General features: G+C 41.0%; 1 protein-coding gene across 1 annotated transcript; it reads right to left on the bottom strand.

Moving 5' to 3' along the window:
* Positions 1 to 882: 882 nt before the first annotated feature.
* On the bottom strand, positions 883 to 14,362 carry susd5 (sushi domain containing 5). The gene is given in 7 exon segments (XM_079656195.1): positions 883 to 6,604; positions 7,390 to 7,474; positions 7,476 to 7,538; positions 7,540 to 7,580; positions 8,687 to 8,796; positions 12,811 to 12,988; positions 14,134 to 14,362. Coding segments are annotated over 7 exon segments (2,448 nt in total). The 5' UTR covers positions 14,222 to 14,362; the 3' UTR covers positions 883 to 4,721.
* Positions 14,363 to 15,360: the final 998 nt, after the last annotated feature.

The following is a 15,360-nucleotide window of genomic DNA, read 5'->3' as shown; positions in this document are numbered from 1 at the left end:
TCCAACATTCGTACGTGATATGCTAAGGAGTAGAACATCTCTAAGCGGCCAGCTAACCAATCAGAGCAGACTGGGCTCTGGTTTCAGACACAGGGTGAAAAGAGGTGCTGCATCACAGGAAGTATGAGAAAAATAAAGACCTTTTTGAACATTAGCCAAATAAAATACAATTATGAAACCTGAACATTTGCATAATTGGGTCCTTTAACACATTTAAAAAAAACTTTTGCTTGAGAGTTGATTGCTCAATTCATCAAGTGAATAATAGCGTTACAGTCCAATAAGTTTTGACTGGAGTCTTCATACAGCGGGATGTTTGCAAGCGTCCTCCTGCTGAGCAGAACGGCATGCAGAGAAAACACTGAGTTGTTTAATAATGTTTGAACATTGAGTCTCTGTGCAGTTTGTCACATGATGATGTTAAAAACCCACAGGGGAACATTCTCGCTGTATTACTGTATCCCTCTGTGACTCTGCGTTCCTCTGCTGCCTGTATCCACCCGTCTCTTTTATTACCTGCTCTTCTCATTTACCAATGACTTCCTATTAGCTGCCTTCTTCTCTTGAAACATACTAAAACAAATTCTGAACATTTCTTGAACATATCACAAAGAAATCGGCGTATATGGCGGGAAGGGGGCACTTGGAGTTTACTAGTAGCGGGAAGGGGGCACTTGTCTGAAACATAACATTAAAGGCTGATGGCAGGGGTAAAGGTCAAAGTTACACCTTTTATACGAAAAAGTCAGTCACTTTCCCATAAAAAAACGTATGTCAAACAATGAACAATAGGCCATGCTATTTGAGATCTACAAGCTGACCTTGCAAAAATTAAATTGGACACCAAAGTTCAAACCACATGTTTAAGAGTTTATTGGGAGAACACGTATACAGTACACATTTCATCCTGACACCACACACATCAGGCTGTTTGAGATGAAGAAGAAACAGACATGGAGAAATATTAGCATCATGTGAATGACAGAAACGCCCTTTACTTACTATCAAATTTGTGATTTTTGCATCACAACTCTCTCCATCTTCTTGATGACCACTATTAGTCTAATTGAACATCTGCAAAATGTTTGACCAGACAGTTCATTGCTAAATAATCTACAATCCATGATATTGTGAGGACAACACTTGTATTTTTATCTAGGTGAGATAAAGGGCAGTAAAGTATGGACATTTATATTGGAGTTTACTAGTAGTAGTAATCCACAGATGACACTTCAAATATGTCTACCATGATCTAAAACTATTTCACTACCCAGGGGCATGTATTACATCATTTTTTAAAGTACTTTAAGATCATGATGCACAAAATCGAATAAAAGTTTGACTGTAGCAAAGAAAACGACATACGTTGTAATGTCTAAAGTCAACTGTGCTTGACTGTCTTTTTGAAGAAATAACTAACTGACGCAGTGTTTAGAAGGTTATTTTAGTAGGGATTCATATTTACAGAAACATAAAGACAGTAAGTAATTTATTCCACTTGCCAGCGCAACATTAGGACACTAAATCGATTCAAATACCAAAATACAGAAATGAAAAAAAGTAAGAAATATTTGTTATGAAATCAACAATAGTGGGTATTCACTTCCTCAAAAAAACAAATCCTTATTTTATAACATGTTACTAAATAATACCATTTTAAAACAACTTTTTAGAAATCAGGTGAGACAATGGTGGAACATTGATGATTATTCATGACTGATGACACCAAGAAGTGCTTTGTCACCTAGGTTTGATATTTATTACAAGTAAAACACCTCGTATTTAAGGTATTGCCAAGTAATTATTTGTGTAGTCTTTATACGTCACCAAATACAAACTCTAATATCTAAGTTCAAACCCTCCTAATGCTATTTAATGTATTTACATTTGCAACTTTTTATCAGCTATCCTATTTTTACATTGGACCTTTGCTCTTAAGTGTTTGGCACAGTACGAAGACAGTGAGAAAGAATATCACTGATGATGCAGCTATAGTACACTGTGAAAGTCTGAACTACGACTGGAGAGGTAACCACACAAACATTGTGAAATTCTAACTAAATTTGCTAACAGCGCAAATTTTCTGATGTCCCAAACATTTTAAATAAAACAGCGGTTATTAAAAGTCCAGTCGAGAAAACCCCTCTTAAAACTTTCATTCTGGTTTTTTATCTTGACAAACATAACAGAGCACGAGTATGAAGGTAAATTACATTGATTTAATTCAAAATATTGAATACCATATTAAAGATATTACATGCGCCTGTTATTAACCCATATTAACCCAAAGTCATAGGCCTACCTACATATACTCAACAAATGTACACATTTTCAAAAAACCGTCAGAAAGTGTAGGCTACTAATTTTAAAAGGAACAGTGAGTTCATGTGCATGAAATGATATGCACATGAAGCCAAAAATGGAGCAAGGGAAAATTCAAAAAGTAGCCTTGAGTTTCCCCCTAAGCCCCGCCTCTTTACTCTGCTATCCGCTCAGTCAAATGAATGGAAAGAGAAAATAACACTGGATCGGATTTAGCGCATTTTACTACTTTTAGACCCTCATGATTTATATGAGGGGTCTGAAAGTATACTCTGTAGTACTGGGTAGTTTATTTAGCTAAAATAAAAGGTTCAGTAATTTACAGATGTCTCTTTTCCAATGTGAAAATCAATGAGAAAAAGTCACAGAAAATACAGCAGTGTAGTACCACTGTTCAGCCACTGCGAACATTTGCTTTAACGGCCGGTGCACTTCCTGGGAGCTTGTTCCCTCCGAGATAGGGAGCCGTACCTCTACAACGCAATCTGCCAAGTTGCACCATTATGTTTCTACAGTAGCCTAGAAGGGACAAACCAAATTCCAGCTCTAGAGAGTGCCTTTCACTTTAAGTTCTCCAACTTTCTTGGAAATGGGAAGGGTGAACAGAGGGATATTTAGTTTTTTTTTTTAGGAGCCGCATAGATATATAAACACTAGATGGCTTAAGGGGGAGTCGCCAGCGTAGCTCACTGGCGGCCATCTTGCCACAGTCAACCACTACTGCAACAGCTGTTGTAAGGTAAATGATCTGCACAAAAATACTAACCTTGACTGATTTACAAACGGTTTGGTTTATTATAAACGTTATTAGCATGGCTATAATACAGGAGACAACAAGACATGTTGAAAAAAAAGGTTCATGATTATAATACGTACGCAGTATCATAACAACATCTTTGATGTTTATAACAAACCAATCCGTTTTAAAATTGGTTGAAAATTGAGCAATCTACGGTTATTTCAATAGTGCACCATAGACATAATGGAATGAGCGAGCTGCCTGTGGCAAGATGGTCGCCATGTGGCAACGTCGGTCTCCGTTGGCCAGCAGCGCAGTTGAATCATCTAGTGTTTATATATATCTATGGGGAGCCGTACCTCTACAACGCAATCTGCCAAGTTGCACCATCATGTTTCTACAGTAGCCTAGAAGGGACAAACCAAATTCCAGCTCTAGAGTGCCTTTCACTTTAAGTTCTCCAACTTTCTTGGAAATGGGAAGGGTGAACAGAGGGATATTTAGTTGCAATCTTCAACCTCAGCATTAGATGGCACTAAATCCTATATACTTGTTCTTAAAGAAAATTAAATGTTACCATGGAGGCACCATGATGTTTTATCTCTGTTTTGCCGTCAGCAAACACGACGTACCGCTGATTGGCAGATTGCACGCACCTGAGACACACACACACAGGCACACACACACACACACACACACACACACACACACACACACACACACACACACACACACACACACACACACACACACACACACACACACACACACACACACACACACACACACACACACACACACACACACACACACACACACACACACATACACACACACACACACACCTCTGAAGTCTGGATGGTTCATTCTTCAGCAGCCCCTTGTCAAAACCAACAGTGGCATGAAGATCTTAAAATGTTTCACCTGCCATCCTTCTTTCTCACACCTTTCCCTCCATACTGCTCACTCGACCCTCTCATATTTTTTAACTATCATCTTCCTTTTTGTTCTTACTGATAACAAAATAACCTTGTCTACATTTGGGACAACCTGCCCAAGTCTTCAGCGCTCTTGCCGTTGAATAACAAGTGGAATAAAGCTGTTATTTTTTCCAACACAGTTCTCAGGCAATCAGAGAGAGATGGGATTTGGAAAAATCAGGAAACAGACAACTGAATAAGCAATAAACATCAATGAAGTTAACACAAATTGAACACAGAGAATCTTTAACCACAATGTCCAAGAGGCTGAAGTCTCGGTTCATATATTCAGGCGGGCAGGCATGCTTTCTTGTGGTTTTCCTACATGGTTATTCCCTTATAATATCCTTTTTCAGTTCCTGGAGTTGAGTCCAGCCCCTCTCCGGTTATCCAGCTAGATGTCAGAGCTTTGAAAATATTGGATAGGTACATCATAGATAGGTAAAAATCCTTAAAAACGATCTTGTTTCACTGTGTTAAACATCAGTTCTTACTGCTTTGCTCAATTTTTATTTTCACCACATTTTGCTCTTCAAAACAGGGCCCATCTCTTCATACCTATCCAAAATCTTCATTTATTGATGAGTTTCTAGCAAGATGAAGGGCTGTGGTTCCCTCTCAAATTTCTCTGAATTTTCCCCTCCCTCCCAAATGTCTCTGCCCTCCATCATTGGTCGCCCTTACACTTTTTGCTGCATCTCTATCTGTTGGCCCTGTCTGCTCTGACTCTGGCCCTTCCCGTTCATCTCGTACATTGAGCTCTTCTTCTGTTTGTGGCAGTAGCACCACACCCCAACGATCACCGCCGTGGCGATAGCGCACACCGCCACGATTATGGCGGCAACAGTGGGACCTTGGCTGGAGGACCTCGGAGGGCAGTTCTCACCGGTACAGGTTGCCTCCCCCAACTCTCCCTCCACCTCACCCCTCTCGCCGGTCTCCCCTGGAAGGATGTGTACAGTGTGCTCTTCTGTAACTCCGCTGTCGCTGTCCTGCATCGGGGGAACTGGGCCATGATCCAGGAAAGGGTGCTGAGAGAGGTCGTCCTGCCAGGAGTGGGTGGGTGCTGCCTGTTGGGTGTCGTAGTCCAAGGTGTCTGAGTGTGAGGCGGAGTCGGAGGGCTGTGAGGGAGCAGCGGTGGGGATGAAGCCCGGCAACATTTCCTCCTCTCCTCCTTGAGCTAAATCAGGCTCTGTTGTGGAAGACACAGGTACTTCTGGTAGGCTGGTGTAAGGGACGGGTCTACCAACTTCCACCTCATTAGGTCTGTCAGTTGTCCTCACAACTGTCCCCCTCGCTGTATCCTCTGGTCTAACCCTTTCTGTTGTGGAGTCCCCTTTCTCTGTTTCCTCCAGGACGACAGGGTAGCCGTCCAGCCAGGTGTCGTCTGTGGGGGCTTCTTCTTCTGCTGTAACATTCTGTTTTATATCCGTCTCTTGGGAAAAGATCACACGCTGGTGACTGTCATTGTCGTCTTCGTGGCTCTCATGGTCATCGTGGTTATGGTCATCGTGTTCATGGTCATTGTGGTCGTGGACATCGTGTTCATGGTCGTCGGGTTCATGATCATCGTAGTTATCGTGGTCATTGTGGGCATCGTGGGCATCGTGGGCATCATCGTGGTCATCGTGGGCATGTTGGTCATCGTGGGCATCATCGTGGTCATCGTGGTCATCGTGGTCATCGTGGTCAGTGTTACGATCAATATCTTCCTCCTCAGGATCATAATGCTCCTCACGGTCATCACTGTCATCGGGATCAGGATGTTCTTTAGATTCATCAGGACGTTCTTGATCATTGTCTTCTCGATCGTCAGTCACATCTTCATGCTCTTCGTAGCTTTCATGTTCATCGTAAGTATCGTCATACTCTTGACCTCCGTAGCGAACACGATCCCGGTCGTCTTCGTGTTCACCCATGTCATAATGGTCTTCATGATCGTCTGTATCTTTGTGCCGGTCCCGTCTGTCCTGGTCATCAACCTTATCTGGAATATAATGCTTCACATGATCATCTCCGTCGTCTTCCTCCTGGTGACTCTGTTCACCGTCATCATGGTTGTCCAGGTCGTCATGGTCGTCGTGACCATGGTCGTCAACATCAACTGGATGCTGGTGGTGGTGCGTTTCTTGGCTGTCCTGCTCTTTGCTCTCCTCTGATTGGGCGCCTGAAGCTCTCTGTGTGGTCTGTGTGACTGGATTGGTGGAGGCTGGATGTCCCTCATCCTGGAAGGCCTCAGAGGGGAACCAGAAGAGGTGTTTCTGGGAGAGAAGAGACACAGGTGCTTCTGTAGCTTTCTCCCCTCCTACTACCACAAATGTTGTATCGATGACCTCCTCTTCCACTTCAGGCACTCCATGTTGGTCTTGATGCTCCTCCTCTACTTCGACATTGAAGCTTGTCTCTTGTTGAACCTGACGCCTTTCCCCTTGTGGGTATTCAGCTCCGTGCACCTCCTCGTACACCTGACCCTGAGCCGCCTCTGGCCTCTCGCTATGGTGGTCTGCCTCTCCATAGGAATCTGGAAACTTGTCCTCGTAGTCTACGTGACTTTCAGTCTCATCTGCAGAAACACAATGAAACACTTGATCAGGTGACGAGTCTACATCAAATCTAATGTTTATTTGTTTAATCTCAAGGAGAATAATAGACTCCTTGAGAAAATAGATTTCATTTGTCAAGACGGACAGCAGCCAAAATAAGACACATTATTTAGTTTGTTTTTTTAAAGTGAGGCAGTCTCAGAGTATTGTTTTCACAAATGTAAGAGTTGTATTATTGTAAGTGTTTACTACAGTCACTCTCTTAGTATACTAGCCTTTTTATATTTATCTTTTCATAAAAATATCTTATCTTGTTAAACCTGCAATTTCATGTCAATCTGTCACGGTGGTATTGAAAACATTCGATCACCGTGACACTATTTTAGGACTGTTTAGGAACTCCTGCTGTAGCGCACAAACATGACAACGACACTGTGAGCTAACTATGGACACAAGCCTGGCCTTTTGCTTTCATGGACAACTCTTGCCCTCTTCTTCTTCTTCCTCTGAACCGGGACACACAATGGCATGTCACACTGAAGTGTCATCGCAGCCATTTCCAACTCACAACTGAGAGTCTATTTTCCAAAAAAAGCTCAGAGTCACCCACCGCCCCGATCGCCTCACAACACTGGGAGCTAACAAGCAAGAAGTGAGAAGGTAGACCTCAGAGTGCTCTCCTGTACGTCTCGGTCAAAGCTCAAAGCTTTGAAAAAAAACGAACAAAAGGGGGGCTTTCTGTTTTCTGCCTCTTTCTATTTCTTTCCCGCTCCTGCAACATAAACTGTTTAAAACACCTTCTTACCTTTGACACAAATCTCCACTAATCCGTACCACTCTCCACAGCTGTCGCACAGCAGACTGAACGCATTGCGTCCACTGGGCATGGACATGACCGGGCAAACATGTGTACAGCAGCTCGTCTCCCATCTCATACCCAGAGTGCTCCTGGAGAATGAGCGTTAGGAAAGGATGGAGGGTCACCACACGGCACATCTGTCAACAAAAACAAATCAACACACAAAAAGTGCATATTCAGGATTAAACAGCACGGTTAATGAAACATGACTCGTGGTAATTATTATCCAGTTTTACAGCATGACTATCCAACTTGTACACAGAAAGAGATTAGAATGACGCAAGGGGCGGTAAGCAAGAGCTTTGTGGTAAATGTGGATGTAATTTTGACAAACAAAACCACAAACAATGCCACTGGGAAGAGACAAAGGCTGTGTATTGTCTTGACTCTGGTCTTATTATGTAATGGTAATTATAAAAAAGGCAACACTGTTAATCTGAAAAATATTAACATGTTCTTGACAAAAAAAAACGTTTATTTTCTTTTTTGTTATTTCTGTTATTCTATTTCATGTTTTTCTAAATGTAAAATAATGCCATGTTACATTTTGTATTTGTATTTATTATTATATTTAAAAGCGCCCTGAAGTGGACATTTTAACATCTTCATTTTAGAATTGGGCTAACATATCACTTTTATACTTCCTATCATAATTATAACGATATAAGCACAATGTTGCCTGTAAATCGGTTTTGATCTGTACTGTACATTTTTCCTCACAGCAGAGTGTGTGTGTTGTGTATCAACAGCCATAGGAGCTCTACTGTTTATGAGAAAGGACTAGAGACCTCTTCTAGGTAATGCCAACAAATAGTCTGATCCAAAACTAACGACTGACTGCCCCCCCCCCCTCCCCCCCCCCCCCCCCCCCCCTCTCTTAAATCTAGGCCAGTGTGTGAAATGCTATGTCTGGCCTTACGTACATTCATGGATCAAGTAATACCTTCACACACTCAGATATTCACGAGGAGGGCAGAAAGTTTGGTATTTGACGACAGATTTGAGTAGAAACATAGAACTGGCAAACACACACACACACTCACACACACACACACACACACACAACACACACACACACACACACACACACACACACACACTGGCAGGATGGAGAGTGTTGAAAGTAGAAGATGGAAGGAAACGCAGGAAACACACACTCTTTCACACCTCAGTAAATATCTCAGGAAAGATCCACATACACACACACATACAAATTATGTGTGTGTATGGTGTGTTTACTGACCCCTGTCTTTGATACAGAAGGCGTCCAGGTTTTCAGAGTCCTCGGTGGCGTTTTCTGTTCTCACATCCACTGCTTTCAGTGCACTGCCCACAACGTTACACACCGTCATCCTAGATAGATAGAGATAAAAACACTCGTTAATTCCAATGTGATATGGGTGCATATAGCCGAACAGCCAAGCATTTAATTAAGGATGGAAGCATTTTTTAGATTAAGATTAACATCGCATTAAAAAACACACAATAAGAGCAATACATTTTTAGACAGCGTTGCTGAATACTCTGATCTGATTGGTCAATTACAGAATACACCAGTCTGTTATTTCCCTATAGCAGACAACTGCTATATACTATTCTGATGGTAACACAAAATCATTTGAAATCAATATTATGTGTCAGATTATTGATTTATTTAGTACGTTTTAAGTATTAGGCAGCATAATGTATAATAACTGTTTCATTTTTCTTCATTAATCACTGAATGGCACTGACCCACAGGTTGGGAACCACTAGATGAAATACCTTTAGCAAAAAGTAGTACAAACTAGCCTCCCCCTAAGCAGCTACAACGGTTACATGCTGCTTACTGACAAATGTGCAGTATTATCAGTCGGATAATGTAATATATTATTATAACATTACACCACTGATAACATTTAAGTGAGATCTCTGCACACGGATCATTATCACACCTAAAGCTGCAGCTTCGGTTTGTAAACGGGTAATCTGACGACATGCGCAAACAGATATACGTGCTGCTCTTTGTTGCTTATTCAAATATTATTACAGAATGACATCAGTGTCCAGAAACACACATCATGGCTCAGACATGCTGCAGTATCAGCAGCTGTAGCCTCTGGCACAATATTATCATACTATGGTCCTTAATAGATGTTCCCATGTAGGAGCCTTCAGTTACACCCAAATTCAAACACAACATTAGCGACTTAATATAACACATTCACCAGACAAAATTAGTAACGCCTACAAAATGTAGTGGCAAAAAGATGCTGAGTAAATAGTCTATTTTTGTTGCCACGTTAACGTTTATAGCATCATTAGCCTATTTGTCATCCAAAAGCACCAGATAAGACTGACTCTTACTTTCCAGACGGATCAAATGTAGCTCCCATATCACCGTCATGTGGAAAGTAAATTCAAAGCTCCGAAACATCATTAAAAGTTAGACTTATTACACTTTTCATATAATATTGCATGGTGATATTACTAATCAAGCATCATTAAAGGGATACTTGTGTGGGTTTGGGTGGGTGTTTGCAGTAATTAAGTTAATCAAAGCATCAGTAATTGGAAAGAATTTGACTGGCAGAGCAGTGAGTTTGTGAGAAGTGGTGTGAGTCATGCTGCATGCTTGTGCCATGCTAACTTGAGCTTATAAGGACAAAAATCTGAGAGAGAAACGGGCAGCAAGACAGAAATCGCCAAGAAAACATTTAGAGAGAGACAAAAAACAGGCTGTTTTAACATTAACTTGCTCCAGGCTTCTTTTTGTATGTGTATTATCATAGATAAAGGGGCCTTATTATGCTAATGTTCCGCTTTCAGATATAATGCTCAATAACGTCTTTGAAGAGAACGTTAGAATTCGAGCCTTTCCAGATTTTCAAACATTTGGTCTACCTAAGTTGTAAATGTATTATCTTTTCGATTTACACACGGCATCTACTGCACGTCTGTCGGTCCTGGGAGAGGGATCCCTCCTCTGTTGCTCTCCCTGAGGTTTCTCCCATTAAACTGTGGGGTTTTCTCTGGAAGTTTTTCCTTGTACGATGTGAGGGTCAAAGGACAGAGGGTGTCGTATTGTCATACTGATATTCTGTACAAACTGTGAAGTCCACTGAGACAAATATAACATTTGTGATATTGGGCTATATAAATAAACATTGATTGATTGATTGAACATTAACATGCTCAAAGATCTATACAACACACTACAGGAAAGTAAAAAAACACAAAAAAAGGCCCCTTTTAACACCAAAGGTCGCTTTGGATAAAAGTGTCAGCCAAATGCAATGTAGGGTAATTTAATGTATTTAAAGCGAAAACTCAGATATGTGTGTGTAGATGAGTCGGCTGGTATTTTGTGTTTGGTTGCCGGGAAGTAGATCTGTGATTGACAGGTAAGAGGAAGACGTTAAGGTAGGGGAGTCCATCTGAGAAGCATTTTGTATTATGCAATAGACCTAAAAAAGAAGGTTTACTGGCACTAACACCACAGCGTTACTTGTGGAAGCCATAAGAGGCAAGTGAGAAAAAAAAGATCTTTATTCTCTGATGACTTAAGAATAGATAATAGGGGAAAAAGGTTATGCAAGGATGATCTTTTAAGTGACGTTTTTTTCGTCTGTGAAAACATTTGAACTCTGTATTCAGCTTCAAAATAAAAAGGGCACATCCAAGGAGCTGATAAAATGTTATGAGCTCAAATATTTGCACCACCATGGTCTTGGCGCATGAATTCATCCAAAAAATAAAATTGAGATTTGGGGTGGGTCACAAGATCAAGACAGAGAGAGAAGAAGGTCTGGGTTAAAAGGATACCCTCGGCTTAGACAGACACCAATAGATGGGTGATACACTGTGAAACATGGTAAGAGGGTGTGAAAGCTGATGTCCACTGGCCAACACCAAGAGAGCACGGAGTGTAACGGAAGAATAAATGTGTCAGCTTTTCCTCCGACAAGACATATGTCATTCTTGGACCCAATTTGGATCACGTTCTGTTTCATATCTTGTCCAAGTCTTTGCATTATAAGCCATCATTAGGTTGCAATACCTAATTCAGCCAATTTTCTGTTTCTTTAGGCAATTGAAAAGGCACTTTGAGTAGGCATGGGAAGATACTATTGATATGAGTATCCTGTCCAAACTAATTTGAATACAAAATCTTAGAAATTATAATCCTGGACACATTACATTTTAACAATTGCAAGCATTGACAAGTGAGATTAAGCTACATTTTTATGTGGGTCATTACAAAGCAATGACGTATTTGAGGAAGTGCACAAAACTACAGGTCATCATTGAATGATGAGGCGTGCTCTAAAAAGGGAGTAAATCTCCACGTTAAAAGCCCGACTTTACACAGAATTGTCATAAAGTATTGGTGTCAGAGTACAAGAGCTTATTTCCCTATTCATGAATATTTGGGTGATTTGTACCGTTATAATATACTAAGGGTTCAGTAAAAGCATTATTTGGGCGTTGTCACTTTGAATGACATATGGGTGCCTTCTCAGGATGTTAGCCACTATCTCTCTGTGTCCCCTTGGCCTGCCTCAACTCCACCGATGATGCCCGTTTTGTTTTATCCAGGAGTTAGACAATGAGGTAGGTACCAAGATGGCCTTCGCCTTCGCCACTCAGTTTGAGCTTCACAATGGCCATTTCGGAAACAGAGACTTTACTTTTTACTCATGTTGTTCTTTCTTCTTTCGGTCATGTTGTTTTTTCTCCCTTATTTGGAAATGTGGTCCTAGAAATTGTGTTTAACAATCAATTGGGGGCTTGAAGTAGGTTAGTCCTCTGCCAATACATCAAAGAATCCAAGGCAGTTTTTGAACACAACACAATCAACCCACCACCATCTTTGTAACGTCAGCACCATGTACCTGAAATCACCTGAAATCAACCCCACAGACCAATCATGAATCCTCTCATCACCACAAGAGAACAGCATAAACATACTGTCAATCACCTCACTATAAACTAACAGTGTGTCTTCCTACTCCAGGCCTGTCTCACTCCCTGTCTGTCTGCTTCTGTCTCTGGGTGCTGAAAGCTGTGTGTCATGTTACCGTGGAGATGAGAGGTGTAAATGGAGGCAGTTGTCGACATGACACCCCGGCTCAGAATTCCCTCCCTCACCAGGAAGGAACAGAGGAGTCTTTCTCCCGCTCTTCCTCTCTCCCTTTTTCTCTTTCCCTCCTGAAATGTGTCACTCTCTTCTTCTATCTTCCCACTCTCTCTTTAACTGCCGCTGCTGACTTTGCTTCCTCTCTCTTTCATCTGTTCCTTCAACCGCCGCACAAACACACACAAGAGCGCACACAGCAATATGACCTTTGACATCTTGAGAAATCAGGCACAAACTTATTTTCTTACCCCACTGTGCCTCCGTAGAGCCACCCGCGGGTGCACGAGGAGAAGAAGCACTCCTCCACGGCGTGATGCAGCTCCTCTGCTGAGGCCAGGCGGGCATGTCGGGCGGCACAAGCCCCCTCGGCATCTCTGAAGCCCTGCAGGCTGGAGGAGTTCCTCAGGTCCAACACGAACACTCGACCTGAGGAGAGAAAAGCAGGAGGAAAAACCTCTAAAACTTATTATACAATATGACAAACCTTATATATTCAAATATTTATCCAAATATACAAGGTTTAAAACAGAGTAGAAGAGACTATAGAGCTTTTGTTGTTCTGTTCTCTTGTGTGTATGTGCATGCTGCAAATCTGGATTAAAAAAAAATTGTTTTATTTTCCAACTTTTTTCAGTTTTCTATTTCCTCTTATTTGATCTTGCTTTATTTTTGTATCTTAAATGTAACTATTATTCCCAAGTGTGTTTTATTTTACATCCTATTCCCTATTCACTTTTATACCCTTTTAATGTTCATTCTATGTTTCATTTGCTTTATTGTAAAGCAATAAAGAACTAATGATGAATTATCTATTAATATAATTGTTATTATTATATTGCATAATGTTGGGCTTACATTTATTGGTCATACATTGTTGAGGTTGCTCAAAGTAAAGCAGGTTGTCTGTTTTATTTCATGCGAAAGGATACTTTAAGCCAGCAACTCACACGTATGGATTTAGACAATTATATTGAAATATATAGCTTAATTATGTGTGCAATGACGCAGATTTGCATTGAATACCACTATAGTAAATCATAAATGTATCAAGACATTGCTTTGGTAATTAAGGTTTCAGCATATCATCTCATGACATGATTGCTCCAAATTCATTTTACAACATAATAGAAACTATATTTTGGAGACATAACATGAAAATGTGCTTCATAAAGTTTGATTTATGTATGTGTATTGGCTACAGATGTGGTCACTTTACTGCATCATAGGAGCATCATTATCACCTCATTCTCACATCATTAGCTGGTTTTTAGGATCACAAAGAAATGTGCTTCTATATTTAACATCTTAAATCTAACTATTTGGACATTATTGCTAATGCTGAGAGGGAAAATACTGATAAGACTAACTTGGGCATGTGCCAATTATAAGTAACGGTTAGTGCTGCTGCTGCACCATAATCTAACTTTTATTTTGGAAACCACCTGATATGGCAACTCATTATTATGAGTGGGAATACAATTTTAATGTGAAATGAAGCTTGTCGTCACACGTATAAAACAATATGTAATAATTTTCTTTTTTTATTAAAAAGGAATAAAATATTAACTTACCATCTGCATTTACAACAGATGTCCCCACAAGACAAGCCAGGCATCCAAAGAACAAAGGTAGAAGAGTTTTGTTACAACGATCCAACATCTTTGGCACAATCTCACTTTTTTATGTTGGAAAACGTGTCCAAAAAACTTCCACACGACTTGTGTGTGCACAGTCCTGCAGGTCAGAGAGCCGGTGGAGAGTCCTGCGGTGGACCGAGCGGCAGGTATGCTTGTTGACAGTTCCGGGTGATAACGGAAAGAAAACGGTGAGAGCGTCTCAAGAGCGAGGCGCTGTATATCTCCCCCAAATACTCGCCCTCGCAAGCAGATGGAGCACCGGTGTGAAAACTCGCGTGTCCCTGTCAGTAAATACGTCACGGCTCAAAATCTTGAGGTTGGGCAAAGGGCGGTGTGAGAGGAGAGAGAGAGAGAGAGAGAGAGAGAGAGAGAGAGAGAGAGAGAGAGAGAGAGAGAGAGAGAGAGAGAGAGAGAGAGAGTACCACCTTAGGCTACTATTATATGTCTTTATTGAATGAGGACCTTGCATAGAAATACATTAATCTCAAAAAGACAAGTGATGACTATGCCAGAATATAGCTAAAAGCTTGATTCCATCTGCAGTCCCTGGGCAGGTACAAACACAACAATCAACAAACATGTCCTTGACCTAGAGCATATATCACACTAATAATTACTGTAAAACAGATCAAAATACAGATGTATGGAATATGAATTACAGTGCATTTGTCAATAATAAAGAAACTAACCTCTCCAATTACAGCAAAATTAATGTTTTTTGCACTAAGGGAGAGACAGAGAGAGATCGTTATTAATTATTGTAAATTGAGTTGTGTTATTGTTATAAATGCAAAGAAGCGTGTGTGTGTTTTGAATTGAACACCTGGTACGAGGTAATATAATAAGGTTCAGGAAAGACAAATTCGGCTGTGCCATAGAGCATAAAACCTTAATAAAAGCGGATTGTCCCCTCTGTGTGTGTGTGTGTGTGTGTGTGTGTGTGTGTGTGTGTGTGTGTGTGTGTGTGTGTGTGTGTGTGTGTGTGTGTGTGTGTGTGTGTGTGTGTGTGTGTGTGTGTGTGCGTGCATGTGTGAGTGTGTGTGTGTGAGTCTGTGTGTGTGTGTGTGTGTGTGTGTGTGTGTGTGTGTGTGTGTGTGTGTGTGTGTGTGTGTGTGTGTGTGTGTGTGTGTGTGTGTGTGTGTGTGTGTGTGTGTGTGTGTG

Source organism: Notothenia rossii, assembly GCF_949606895.1.
Source record: "Notothenia rossii genome assembly, chromosome: 10".
Lineage (NCBI taxonomy): Eukaryota > Metazoa > Chordata > Actinopteri > Perciformes > Nototheniidae > Notothenia > Notothenia rossii.
This window is presented reverse-complemented; position numbering and strand designations above follow the sequence as displayed.